The sequence below is a fragment of the Dufourea novaeangliae genome, unplaced genomic scaffold, assembly GCF_001272555.1.
Source record: "Dufourea novaeangliae isolate 0120121106 unplaced genomic scaffold, ASM127255v1 scaffold21, whole genome shotgun sequence".
Taxonomy (NCBI): Eukaryota; Metazoa; Arthropoda; class Insecta; order Hymenoptera; family Halictidae; genus Dufourea; species Dufourea novaeangliae.
Genome location: NW_015373910.1, coordinates 424648 through 440365, shown reverse-complemented (window position 1 = coordinate 440365; position 15718 = coordinate 424648). Strand labels below are relative to the sequence as shown.

Here is a 15718-nt window from a genome sequence, read left to right as displayed (position 1 = left end):
GGCGATTTCGCGGTTTAAAGAAAATTTTTCAATAAAGATCCTGGCTTTCGTTGAAATTCGCGGACGCTGAGCGCGCCAGTGTCGAAATACTGTCGTGGCTCGTTGTTACCTACCTCTCTTCGCCGTCGACTTGTTGAATGGAGAGCAGGTGTAAAAATGAAATTCGGACCGGTTTCGAGTGGTTCCTAACCGGCGTTACGGTTTCCACCTTTCCCGGCCGGAATTGCATTTTAGCATTTTATAGGGGGGAAACGCAGCTGCGTTGCGACGACGGTCCGCTTAGCGGTTTGTTTAGGATCCAGGAATCGAATTCAGGCGAACGGAAATGTTGCACGGATGCCGGATGTATTTGTCTCGTGGACAAAGTTTCGGTAGTTTACGATTTCTATGATTTGATTTTCATAATCGGACAATGGAATTTCCATTGGTGGAATTTTGATAACGTTAGTGGAGTGAAAAATTCATGGGTAGATTTGAAAGTAACGATATACAAGTAAATAATCGATGAGTGTTCGGAGGCCTTGGCACTGACAAGGAAAGGAGGGTGTAACGCTGAGTTTTTAATTAGATTTAGCAGTGATGGAGCTTGGAATAACGAAGCCAATGATATTCGTTTCAGTCGTATATGGTCATTAGTTTGTCAAATATTTAATGTTCTGTACCGAGGAGCCTTCTAACACTCATCGATGATTTACTGTATTGTATTTATTTAAGAAAAGGAAGACCCTAGGCTTGACTCGAACACATGGATCTAGTAACAGGAATATGCAAAGTAAATATTCTAGTCATGTATACAGGGTGTAAGAAAAATGTCGTAGGTCTCTGAAATGGGTCACTCGTGAGGTAATTTAGAACAAGTTTTACCTTAGCAAAAATGTTATCCGAAACTTTGTTAACGAGATATTAACGAAAAATCCCGACCAATCAGAGCGCGAGTCTGCGAGCCGAGCTTCGAATAATATTTTTACTACGGAAAACCTTGTTTCAAATCACAAGTTCAATTTGCATTTATTCTCCTCAATTTCTTAATCATCAAAAATTCAAAATCTCTATTCACACCAGTGTGACGTGTACGTATACTGAGATGGGGTGTAGTTTCTGAGGGTTAATTCGTAGAAATGTATTATTGTATTTGAAAAATATCATGATGCATACGAAGTTACTAATATGATACTAGCCACGTTCGAATTACGGAAAATATCTCAAATAACTGAATTATTTATAGTACGTGTATTGCCAGGGGTATATTTCTATCTGAAATTATAATACTGAGGATATACGGTACTTTCACTGGATCTTACGTTTACAGTAGCGGGGCTGTTAAAAACTGGAATTTTTATGTCTGAAGGGGATTCCACGACAGCACTGCTCTGCGTCTTGTGCAAGGTATCCTTCCCCTCAGCATGGGAATTGATGGTTCACGCTCAAGCAGCTCACATGATCAACATTTACGAGCTGGGAACTCGACCTCAGAGTCCAAGATCTGCGCCCAGCCCCCCGCAGAGTCCAAGCCAGCATCAGAAGGAATCATCACCGTCACCGCAAGACTTTCAGGTATACGTTTCGCATGAACTTCAAAAACATTTACAAAAATAAAAAACACTTTTCTTCTATCTACGGATTTATTCAGTTCGCGAGAAAATAAATCCTTATAGAAGATTTAATTGATTTACCCTTTTAAGAAAATTCAGTATTTTCTGGGAAAATTATTTTCATTATTTTGAGAAATATCGGTGTTCAGAAAAATTATTCTTGCCTTATTTCAAAAGTTTCTTGTTTCACGTTTTATAAATACAGTAAATCTACAGTCTATTAATAATTTAATAAACAGTATCTTTCAGTTGTACGCGAAAGAATAACATTTATTACAGTTTCCATTCAATTATGATAAATATGGTTACAAGACTTCATAAATGCGTTTCAGGAGGTTAAACCTTTCCAAGTTTTGGATGTATCGATTTTGTTGTAGTTAAAATTTTATACATAATTAAGAAAAGTGAATTTAATACACTTTTCCTAATACAAATCCACTCTATAAAATAACGAATAATTAAGAACATTGGTAATCATGAATAGTCGCCATAATTGCTCGGAGAATTTGTTCTCCCGTTTTCGCCGAAGAAACTATAACAAATTTTTAATCGTGCCATTTCACGATGGGTAATGAAAACCAAAACGTGCCCAACTATTAGCCTGTACATTATACGCCCCACGGAAATTGAATTCCTCTAAAGGAAAAGTAATTTCGCTCTGATGTATTTTCTATTTCGTTAGTTTTGTTGCCCAAAAAGTGAAGTGCCCACCGATGACTGAGCAATCTTATCAGAATGGACAGGCCGGCTGAAAGGATCTGAAAATAAAAATAAGACATCGACTTTTCGCGTGGCTTTAATTCCCTGAGATACTTCTCTGACCCTGATCCAAGCAGATTCGATCCAGGCGTGTTTTTCCTTTTTAATTCGTGTAATAGAAGAAGCAAAGAGAACAAAAGGAATACTTCTATAATACTTTCCGTATAGCTTGTTTTACTCTGACAATAAAAATCTCACCTTTGTTCATAATCGCGAGAGATTTATCGGTTTATTCCGTCTGACTCGGGGCGAAGTATACACAATGAATCAGACTTCCTCACTTCAGTGAAAGAAATTAATTGGAAATTATTTGATGGAGTGAACATCGAGAAAACGTTACAGGATGAAGAATCGAACAGCATTTTGAGACTTTCCCTGAATGAATTTCATACGTGTCGATCGTGGACGAAACTGGAAATAATGTGTGTTGAGTCTGAATTGTTAATTCAATATCACCATTTACATTAGTGGAGAATTTAGGAAGCCCTAGTGTATTTTAAATTGACAGAAACTAGCATACTATTTCCAAAACGGTAACGAAAAATAATATTTAGCTAGTTGTCGAAAGTGTTACAAAGTAATTGTGGTTGGATTATTCATCTCTGAGACGAATCTTCTGTAATTAACCCTTTTATTCCCAAATTATTTAAAAATTACCAAAAAAGTATTTTATTGTATTTTTATGCATATTAGATGATATACAAATAATTTACAAGATTAACATTTTGAACCCACCTAAGGCCATTTTTTATTCGTCGCCATTTAATAACTTTTTTAGATTTTTTTACATATTTGTATAATGTTGTTATACATAATAATACCCAACTTTTCTTACCTTTGACCAATAAACCTACTTCAAATATTTGAAGGAAATTAAAGTTTTGTAAGTTTCCATTGTTTTTGTAACAATGCTTAACACCTGAATTCCATCAAATGAAGTAGACCAAGGACAAATAACGTTCTATTTTACCGATAAACTTTTAAATGTACATTCAAATCTGTGCCATGCCATCTATACAAGACTAACTTTATATTCACAGATATGAAAAAATAAATGACACTAATATTTTATTTCGTAATTTAAAACATGTAGCCATATGGCAACAGTGGGTATGAAAGGGTTAAGGGTTAATGTACAGAAAATGGACTCGTGGAAAGCGGAGCCGAGTCATTTCTGACTCATACCAAAATTCCAAATTAACAAAAGTTGTAGCTTGCGTGTTACCGTAAGCGTCAAGTCCGGGTCTCGAGGGACCCACATTCATCATGCGAGGGTTAAACGGTTCCCTGAAAGTTCAGCTTTGCGGAGATGGTGTTCAGAAATTCTTCGCGTTTCGAATCTTAAATATTCACGAATCAAGGAGATTGCAATTCCACGTCTTGTAACAACCTGGCGATGAAAACTTTGCGGATAGAATTTAAACTTCTTTCTTTTTTATCCTTAGAAGGTCTTCTTCTTAATGCAATAACCTGCAAATGACTTCTCAGTTTATTACAACGGTTGATCACTCCTGACGGCGTTACAACGGGACGTAAGAGAACGGTGTATAAAAGACATTATCGCAGGAAATTTTATGTTTACTTGGACAGTAAAAAAATCGCTTAATAAGTTTTGAATAACTCTTTTTATTTTCTGAACAATCGTATCAAGTTTTTAGTTACGGTAACTATATAAAACGTTGTGCAAATGCAACCAAAATTATTTGAAAAGAAAAAACAAATTGCAAGAGGAATCGATGAATATTATTTGAAAGATTGTTATGAAATTAGAGGACATTGTACGAGATGCAGTAGTGAAAAAAAAATAAATTAAAAAAAAATCGAGGAATACTGGTTGAAAAATTGTTATGAAATTAGAGGATATTGTACAAGAAGTAGTAATGACATCGATAAATGCAACCAAAATTAGTTGACAAAAAAAATCAAATTGCAAGAGGAATCGAGGAATACTATTTTGAAAATTTTTATGAAATTGGAGGACATTGTACGAGAAGTAGTAATGACAACGGTATCAGTCAATTTAAACAATATAAGTAAGTATCTGCCGGCGCGGCGCAGAGAAATAAGTAAAAAGTAATAATATCGTCAGGCAGCTCAGTGCTTAAGACAAGGCACCGAACGACCGGAATCGAAACTCCGTAACGAAAGAATGAAATTCTATCGTTGTAGGGAACTACGTTCAACTTGGGAAAATATTACTTCATCATATGTTTCTCTGTCGATATGTCAACTTCAGGGCACAAAGAAGGTATACGGATTGACCTATCGAGAAATGGGGAGCGATTGTTTCGTGTTTCAGGGCTCGAGAGCCTCTTTATTATTTTCACTCTCGGCAATATTAGACACTGAAGCTTGTATTAATTGTGTCTAGACGCTGAATATTTACGAAAATTCACATTTTTACAGACTGATTGCAAAATGAATTTAAAAAAAAATTGTATTAGATCGTACTACATGGAATTGACAATATTCAAATAGTTGATAACACAGGGGAATAGTCAATCTGTTGCTGGAGATTTAAGAGTTGATTTTGGGTAATTTATTTTTTCCTGATTGGCTCTAGTTTTTGAGATATGCATATGTCTTAAATATTTATGCAGAATAAAGAAACAAAACTAAACATAGTAATTTCTATGATTCTGAATTAATTTTATTTATAAAATGTTATAAGAGACAGGATAATTACATAGAAAGTATTAGAAAGTTATAAAAACCTTTTTTTTGTAGGATTTTCTTCTATATTTTTGTCGTGGACAGTCCATTATTATTTTGAAAATCGCAGCTAATTTAGCTAAAACGAAGATGTAATGCGAAATCGGGATCCTCGAGTACTTTGAAACCGATTTTAAATTCCTGACAACGCGAACAAATTTTTTATTGTTTCCCAAGGTAATCAAACGCGATTAGTAAATTCAATATGGTTTAAACTATTTGTTGTATTTAACCAATCTATGTAAGTAAACAATATGGTATCAAAGTTTCGAAAATTTTCTAAAATGAATTTAAAGTAGGTGAAAGTTAACCGAATTAAATTTTGAAGTCCTGCGTTCGTCACATTTACCAGATATTTCCCCAATAAAAAATCGCTTGTCGTGTCATCAAGAGCATCTTATAAGGAACAAAGCACTCCCCAATCAAGAATCGATAGTTGCAGGATTAGAAAAATTATATCTTGTTTCAAGAAAGCCATTAATCGTCACGGTGCATGGTATTTCAATCGAATAAAAATTATTCTATGAATGTATTTTATTATGTTTCGATCTACAGAAACAACAATTTCACAAGATACAACCGAATGCACTATTCATTGATTTTTCTGTTTGAATTAAGATATAACAACTGTATGAAATTGTACGAGACTTTCTATTTTTTTGTATTTTATATATTTAATCATACTATAAATACGTAAATATCCGGAATCCAATTATAACGAACAGAAATTTTATTAAATACTCCACTTTTTAATAGTAATTTCCTTTTCTTGAAGGAAGACTGATTGTATATTGAACTTTGTTTACATTTCTTCAACACGTTGACTGCCACAGTGAAAAAAGCCGTACATAGCCAGACGCACTTTATTTCATTTATTCAGTTATAAACCGTCGAAATTATAATGCCATATTTTTTACGCAAAATTTTGTAACGGTATTTAAATAAACTAACCCACTTTGCAATGTACGTGTTACCTATATTTGGATGACATGGCAGTCAAAATGTTAATGTTGAGATTAATTATTTAACCAAATATATAAATTTGGAGTATTTGTGTTTAATATCAATGATCAGATTATATATACCTACTGTATACATACTATATAGAAAAAAAAACATTAAGTGAATACAATAGAAAGTGGAAAAGGTGTGTTTTGATCTGTCAACCGAATAAAAACGTCTGTAAAAATGTGCAAAAGCGCACAGCTTAACTTATCACCGCCGTAACACGCGTCACTGGAACAGTATTGCTTGCTGCTCCACTATCTCATTACGAAAGAAAGTAAAATAGGTCAATCTGACAGGTTCAACTGACCGTTCGCGTTGGATTCTTGGAATACTTTTAAGCTCCTTTTTCTGTCTATAGATATAAGTCCATCGACATACTATCAATTGAACTGAAAGCCAGAAGTATTTCGAATTAAAGAAATATAAATGAAAAAGAATTTCGATCTGGGATTACATTTATTTTCCAGCGTTTCACTTTTGTGCTCTACAATGAGCTCGGAATAATACTATATTTTACATAAATTACCTAATTATTACATAAATAATTCGTGAACAAATCATATAATTCGCTTTACATTCAAAGAAATGCTTTCAAACAGCTATCTTCAAAGCTTTTCTCCAAAAAGCCCTTTGCTTCATCACTACACCGCGGATTTTATAAATTTCCCATTTAAGCAAATATAGGTACGGGATGGGGCATTAAAATAGAACCCCTCAAATATCTTCGATACCGTTGATGCTACCGAAAAATGTTTCAGGTAAAAATTGAATGGTATTTTTGGAGGTGAACGCGTAAAGGACATAAAGGTCAAACTTTTTTTTTAGATGGAATGTATATATTTTTCAATACATTAATTGATACTGCTCTTTATTCCTTAAAAAAAAGTATTAGACCATTTGTACCGGAAAAACATTAGTTGAATTAACTTATTTTGAAATTAAAATGTCTCCTAATCCAATGATTTTTCTGCATAAATATCTTAATACTTCTGTATAGAAAAAGACACGCTGCATCGACTAATGCATTAAAACATATAGATATAATTCTATTTAAAAAACGAATTTGACCCTCATATGTCTTCTACGCATTCACCTACAAAAAACAACCATTGAACTTTTATTTGAAATATTTTTCAGTATCACCAACAGTATCGTAGATATTCGAGGAAATCGATTTAAATGACTCACCCTTTATAGAACGTGGCGATGCAAAAGTTTCATCAGAAATCAATACAATTTTCGTTATATTTCGGACTCAAATAAATCCTTCAATGGGTTCTACGAGTTTCTTCTTGGTTCTGGCCATTGTAAAATGAACTATGAAAATTTAACTTTTTTAATTTCTGGACAATGAAATAAGTGTAATCAATGGTTGCCCGTTTGTTGAAGCAGGAAACCAAAGCATCCGACTGCGAAGAACGCGCTGAAGAGGAAGATCTGGATGGACCCGAATTAATACCGTCCCCTGACAGTGGAAAATCCACGGACAACGAAGCGGTTCTGTCACCGATTAAAATACGATCTGACGTGAATGGTCTGGACCACGAAGAATGCGACGAGCTGATCCACGTGGAGAACACCACGCAAGCTTGCATCATGCATGCCCTCAGCATTGTGAGTCACTTTAATATATAATTCATTTCTTTTGGTTCCTCTTCTTCGTAATCTCAGACATTCCTTGACAGTTGCACAAATTCATTTACCTTATTATACATGAAAAATAAATTGTTCAATTTATCGTTGGCGTTTGTCGATGTGTTTTGCATTAAATACTTCGTGAAACACATTCCATTTCATATTTATAACTCATCCACAAATCACTATTTATTTCCAATTATAGCGAGGGTATTTCGTATTCTCATTTTAATCCAATATCATGAGAACATCTGAAGGAAATGATTTTTTATTGCAACATTGAAACGTGCAATAGGTAATTTCTCTGGCAAATTTTACAAATCGACGTAAGTTGTTTCATATTTATAAAGCACTTAGAAATTTTGAATTATTTCCATCTAACAAGAGATTGCCAGATTGCAGGAATTACGTGCTATAATTTTTCTAAAAATTCTCTCTAAGCACTGTTGATCAGAACAAAATGCTGATTTGTAGCTGAGTTTTAAATATGAAACAGAATATGTGTAATGTATATTTGCAAGTCTTTAGATGTCTTCGGGTACTCTTTCAGCTTATTTGGAGACTATGCTGTCATTCATTAATTTATAATATTGTTTCAACTAATCAGGTTTTTTTGACATACCTTTTTGCTTTTTGACATGTTTCTCATAATTTCTGTAATTTCACTATAATCTGTATATTTCCTGCTTCTTCCACAGTTCCTTTTTCTTCGATTGTTCTTTTATTTTCCTGTTTTTGTTTCTTCCAAAGCGCTACGCTATATCTTTGAAACCGTACAAACTGAAAAATGTGCAGCTAAAAGCATCGTCGATGTTATAGAATAATTAAATTTAAATTTGTTTCCAAATCCTGCAACTTTGACAAAATTTCATCGAATTTTCGCTGTTGATATTTAGGATCGTAGTTCAGTGTATCCGCAGAATTGAAAACAGACGACATGATGCAGTAATTTCGATTACCTATACGGAAATTTATTCGAAAACAAATTCAGAATAACAGAGTTTCACAGAAATACCGGTCCGATTTCCGTCACGCTCACTGGAAACGTTTGTTTAAATGTAATACTCGGGTTCACGACCATAGTAAATTAAACTCGGAATTCTTTTATTTCATTGAAACGATTTTTATTAATTCCGGAAGGCAAACCGTTTCGGTGATGCTTAATCAATTTGACAATAAAATGAAAGTAACCGGATCGTTTCCCAAGCAGCAGTGGAGTATTGACAGAAGCCTTTGTTGATTTTGCAAACGAATGAAAACTAAATTGTATTGCAAAATGTTCGCGTAAAAAATGTATTTTTTTAAAGAGTTGAACTTAATTCGTGAAAATTATAAGTATTGAGTTCTCCCATTTTGTATCCTTTTATGCTTAATCCAGAATTTAACATATATCTTTCAGTTTTATAGAGAATCATAATCACCATTTATTTTCTATGATTTAATATTGCTTATAATTTTCTTAACAAAGTCATTGTAACTGCAAAGTTTCTTTGATTTTTCATTCATTGACATTTAGAAATCACAATTCGCACATTGACTGTATTCAATCCTCATCATTACACTGTGGATATGTATGCAAATATATTTAGATTTTCATAAACTACTTTACAGAAATTGCAATCAACCATGAATTTCGCTTATTCTCTTGACAATTCTGGATTTTATAAAAAATAAAACCTCGTTGAACTTTATTATACTCTCTACTATACTAAGATTTCGACAACCGCCTGCTCATTATTTAACTCAGTAATGTTATACTACTGAATAGTTATACAATACAATTCAAATCTACAAACTCTAACTTCCATCATCCTATAAAAACAATTGTCGAAATTCTACATATTTTCTAATTGTATCAGAGACAATAGTATATACCACTAATATGTTCAAACGGCCATTTTTTAAGTTCCGAATTTTCGAAAACTTAATTTTTGAGAAAAGAAGAAAGACACTTTGTAAATTAATATAAAATCACTTTCCACTGATTTTATCCACAAACTGTATAATGTTTATGTTTATTATTTGGCCTTTTTAAATACACAGTGAGGAACTGAAATAAATAAATATTGACAAACAAATAAAATCGTGCATTTAATTCACATTCACTGAAATTGCATACTCATTATTTGATGAATAAAACAGAATACACGAAGGTCACAGAGAAAAAACATGATAAGCCATTCTTTCCGATTTTTAAAGAGGAGCAAATTTAAAGTTCAAAACGCTCTCAACCAATTTCGTATTACCAAAACTACGTTTCTATTTTGTTTTGAGAGTAATCACTCTCTTGAACATTCTAAAAATATTTTACAAACTTTTTTACAAAACTTCGTGAACTGATCAAATAATTACTTCTTATGTTACCCTTAAATTGTCATTTAACTTCTTATAGAGGGTGATGAAAATATTATTAAAGCCACTTGAATAATTTGACGAGTTTACTATTTTAACTGTGGTTTGTAGAATTATATAAGCTAACTGTAGTTTTATGTATATTCTATCTGTATTATTTCTACTGAAACATACAGAAAGAGATTCTTCATACTATTGCTTTGATAATTATTTAATCACCCACTATAAATTGACTTTTCAGTATTGAGTTTTTCTTGAACTTATCAAATTATTCTCTTGTTTCACTTGAAAATATCAAATTACTGTGCTGTTCCAGTTGGGCTTGTCATGTTATTTCCTTGCATATACACCTATTTTTACACGGCTTGTATCTTTGGACCTGACAGGTCGTTCTCCTTTCCAACTATATCGTATTAAAGTACTCCCGCTTAGCTACCAGATGACATAAAAATCATAAAATCAACAAAAACAAACTTGTTGTTTTTCCCCCGTGTGTTTATAAGTAACTGTAAAGATCATTGGATTGTAATTCCATATACAAAATACATGCCAATCATGGGGAAGTAAATATAGTACCACTCATAAGTATTAGAACATCTGGACAATATGGAGAAAATGTTATGTTTCGTAAAAATTCTATATTTTTGGCCATTTCTTGTAACTTGACTGTAGCATAAGCGTTGTACATCGAACTTCAACCTTTTGCAATCGAGATGCGACTTTCAGTATATGTATAAGTCAACGCAGCAACTCGAGTGGCGAGTGAAACGCAACAGTAACAATTACTACAATCATAATTTACTTTATTATTATTGACACATCTAACAACATTAAATTGCTTTCATGTACCTCACAATACCGCGACATTTTACTATTTCTGTACATGTCTATTTTATCTCACCGAGTTTCTCTCCAGATAACCACTTGCGTGCAGGTTGGCAGCAGATTGGCAACGGATTGACGACTGATCCTGAAACATAACCTAGATATTGTTGTATGGAACATTAACATACCTAGATTGTGTTGCAGATCGAATTGTTTATAACAGATCCTGCGTCAAATCTGTAACCATTCTGTTTACAAAAGCTTACAACACGCATTGGACAAAATCTAGCTATGTAAGTTGGCTAACTGGGTAGTTCCCTACCAGAAAAAGCTCGAGCAGCTAAATACTTACAGCTAAGTTGCATCGAGTACAAAGTACTAGTCGATTAGCATCCCCTAAACAATATTTATATCAAACTTTCAGCATTGTTTGTAATGCTTTGTAACATTTACTGAATATACGATAAATGTCCTAATACTTACGAACGATAGTACATAACCTATATAACCTACATAAAATTCGATTTCGATTGACATAAAATCAAGATAATAATTTCACGTAATTCACACTGCGTATGGGGATGAAATCCTGGATATAGAGTAACACGCTTAATAATGGGCATGATAATCGATTCCACTGCGGGACAACCGTGAAAACCGATCATTCGACAATCGCTTCCGTCGCAGGTCGGTCGTAAAGCCATCGAAGTGCTGAGTTTCGCGCGCGCGGGCGTCCTGTAACGCGAGACGAAAGCTTCCTTCCCGCGATAAATCACGCCGGGAGGGCCGAATCGTCTGCCGCCTTGCGCCATTTCGGTTTCGTATTCGCCGAGACAATCGTTGCCAAATGGTTCCGCGAAACTGTCGTATCCGCGTAATTGCCGCGTGTAAACGCGTTACCAACCCTTCTGGTGTCTACGATGCACTTCCATCCGACGTCGTAATACACGCTCGAAAAAATTCATTGCGATCACGGGACTTCTTGCCTGCACGGTATTCTCGAACCATTACGCGTTGAAGTGCTTACACTTAATTCTATTTTCACACGGTAGATACACCTCCCGGCCATAAGTCCACCGGACGGCTAATTGTTTTGAGACAAATCGAGACGGAAATGCAATTTCTTGAAGTAATTTCACCTATGTATCTTATTTTTCGGCAATGTAGTGAGTTTTGACATACCTTCGAATATCTTCCGCAGTTATTTAATAATAATTTAGTAGGAGTATTACCTCCCTCGTGCACTAATGAAAAATTGTCGAAATTCAATGTTTCACTACTTTGTTAAAATTCATCAAAATTTGTTTACATGTAAGCAAATTAAAGCTTGAATCTTCTACTTTTCGATGCTTTTGTTCGATTTTATTTAACTCGATTTATAAAGGGTAAAATCTTCTCATATAAAGAAGGTCATATAATTGTAAAAATTTGTTCATATTTGAGAACGAATGTACCTCATATGCAACAATGTTCGCAATTTTGGCATACTGTCAGAAATTATGATCCTTTGCCACCAGAACAAGCCAAACTGCATAAAAAACGGATGGTTTTTTAACAAAGTTAAGTACTTCGTGCATGGCACTGTTCAAATTGTTTTTCGAGCAATGAATTGCAAAACAATAAAGTGAAACAATTAATGGTATTTATTTAACAGGAACAAAGGTAAAGCAATATTACAATTACATAATAAAAAATAAACAATAAATAATGGTATTCATACATGCATATGTGTCACATTGAATTTCGATAATTTTTAACTAGTACACAAGTGAGATATATATACATTCTACCAATAATTTATAATATAGTAATATGTACTTATAACATATAATACACTATAAAAGAATATAGTATAATTTGAAACGTATAATAAATTCGAACGAAGGCACTTTTATAATTTCAGTAATTGTAAAATAAGACATTTTAAATCCGCCATTTTGATGTTTGCTTCAGTTGTTCCAGTGTTAATTATTCTATCAAAAATACAGAAAACACAGACATAGAAACGTCAATTGTTAAAGCCAAGTCCTTTGACTTCAGAACTTTCATTATTTAAACATAAATTCCATCATCCAGACCGTACTTGACCACTCACACGAGACTACATCCAGCTTTCTTCCCCGTCCGTAAAACACCTCTTCAGCCCAGGAACTTTTAATAATTTTCATGGAAACGCGCACGCCCTGTATCCCACACTCACCGACACACGTATATGCGTTTTCTCCGTTACAGGACTCGTCCTTGGAACTCAACTCTGACACGAACTCGAGGGGAAGTTCCGGCCCAGTCATGGCGTTGACTAATGGATCCTTGTCCGCGAAGGAATAAGTCTGGAAAGAATTAGTCATTGGAACACGGTCTCCCCCACCTCCCTTGCCCGGGGGATTCCTGTACCAACGCCACCAACGAGACATATCGATCTCCTTTAAGGATAACACACACCCCACCTGTATATAGCTTAAATGCCTAACAAATAATTCAGGGTTGTCTCATGCCAGATCTGGGACCTATTTTGGCGAATTTAGTATCGATGGATCGCGAACCGTTCCGGGGATTCGAAGAACGGGAACGATTTAAAGCGTTTCGCCTTCATTCGCGTCCATCTTTTATCGATCGATCCTCTGTGTGTCTCTTCCGGTGTTCTATTCTCTTTGGAATCTCTTGACCGGAGAAGGTACCATTTTCAAAGGAGCTTCCACTTAGATGAAAAAAAAAAAAAAAAATAATAAATTCCAATTTCATTCTCACGTTTCGTAAGTCGTGGACGCGTTCGAATGTTATTACCAGCCAAATTCAAGGGACTTCCGGTTACGTTTGAGGAATACGGTAAGGGAGGATTCTAGTCGATCGAGTATCCGGGCGATATCGAACGCTACGAAATTATTGAATGTACACGGTGTTCCTTTTCTGTGATAGAGTATGCACCTTGCTTACTTATCAATATTCGAGGAAATGTTACCGGTACAGACACCTTGATTCGCGTGAAACACGTTTCGGGGAGGGGCTGATTCGTGACGATTCGTCCGAATGCAGGCGGGGACGAGGGAAAAGATTCTCAAGTAGACGAACGCGAGGATTCTTAAGTAGGTTGCAACGTTAATGGATTCTTTTTCCAGCGTCGTTGAGGAATAGGTGAAAACCAGGCCGTCCGTTTGTGGTAGCGTTTTATGAAAATTGCAGGTAGTCTTCTGGTGATGTAACATCGCGCAAAAACGAGAATATTGTTGCAAGTCGAGGAAGGTTGTTTCATTAATCGTACGCTTTTCATAATTCCTTCAAATCTTTACCTTGAGGGTAGTATACTTTCTCTTGTTACTTTTTAAATTACAGTGCACGGAAAGAACGCCATTATGACACAATATAATCGGTATTAATTAAATGAAGATATCTAAAAGAAACTACATTGAATTTTATTTTTTTTCCTCGTAGTACCGGAACTGACTTATTGTATGATTTACATATTAACGTTTTTAGCAAGATTTAACCTGCAATTACACAAGGAGAATTCTGACTTCTGTGTGCAAGCTTCTGAATCAACGATTAATAACGCAAATCATAATTTTCTTATATTTCAGTTTATCAGTATATTATTGTTAATATTTATCACAGTAAAGCTTCCTGTATCCGAACTAATAGGGAGACACAAGTGTTCAAATAAAAGAACGTCCAGATAATAAAACAATCACTTTTCTGATACTAAACTTCATTTATTAAAATACAAATGAAGAAAATTTACAGGTTGCTTAAATATTGTAAAAAATGTGTATTTTCAGCTGTTAAATTATAGAAATTTTTCACATAAAGTATATGTGTGGCTGTAAGAAAAAACGTCGGATGTCACAATTTCAACAAATTTGAGTTTTTGCATCAATTGAACTGTAGAATATAGGATTTATGTATTTATCAGGAAAAATTGCGTGAAAACGAATTTTGTATGTTCAAAAAAATAATGCAATTTAACCGAAGTACACTACTCAATTCATACGCATTGGACAAAACAATCGAAGAAATGAAAACCTTTACACCTTCCCATAAATACTCTAAAGCGTGCACGAGTTCGTCGCTCTCATGGAGAAATTACTGTATTTGCAACAGAATGCATACGGTGTTAGGAGGCAGGCCCGGTTTAAGATTTCTTGTGGCCCAGGGCTATCAAATTTTCGGGATTTGCACAACAAAATACATATAAATCTTAAAAAATTGAAATTTATTTAAAATAAAATTAAATCGCATTAAATCATTGCGAAATAGAAGATTCAGAACGGGGCTCTCCTGATACTCTGTTCGGATAGTAGAACGTTCGTATATCGAGTATTCGGATACGGAAAGTTTAACTGGTAACATCATTCGTTATATTTCAATTAATTTCAATATTTTCAACAGTATCGTTAAATCACAAAATTACTTTCTCCACCGCGAAAAGCAGCCCGTGATCTCCGATCTACAAAGACCACTGTAGTAAATAAATTCGCCTGTTTTCCGTAAATCTCCTAGCTCGGTAATAAAAGTCGATTAGTTCACGGTCGGGCATGTTAATCGGTCAACGCTTAATTGCCGTTTAGAACGTTGTAAATATTCGTGTAACCTTAAGTTAGCGTGATGATGGTGTGGCGTAGCCGTTACGTTCCGTAGGATTAATCGGTGGAATGATATTCCGCGGATCGAAACGCTTTAAATCGTGCAAACGCTCCGTGACTTCCCCCGATGGTTTGTTTTTCACGGATCGCATCGATATATAAATTGGCCGAATTGAGCTGATTTAGCGTCGAGCTGACCGCCACCGATATTATTAAGACACATTTTTTTGATCCGAGTATGTAGTGGGCCGAACACGG

At 34.6% G+C, this 15718-nt stretch overlaps 1 protein-coding gene across 1 annotated transcript in view; it reads left to right on the top strand.

Annotated features, from left to right (window-relative positions):
- Window positions 1–13384, top strand: part of LOC107194047 — a 98888-nt gene extending 85504 nt beyond the window's left edge. The window contains exons 5-7 of the mRNA XM_015583611.1: window positions 1349–1554; window positions 7464–7685; window positions 13116–13384. Of these exons, the coding sequence (XP_015439097.1) occupies window positions 1349–1554; window positions 7464–7685; window positions 13116–13211 (524 nt within the window). The 3' untranslated portion in view covers window positions 13212–13384. The remainder of the gene's footprint in view (window positions 1–1348; window positions 1555–7463; window positions 7686–13115) is intronic.
- The last annotated feature ends 2334 nt before the right edge of the window (window positions 13385–15718 follow it).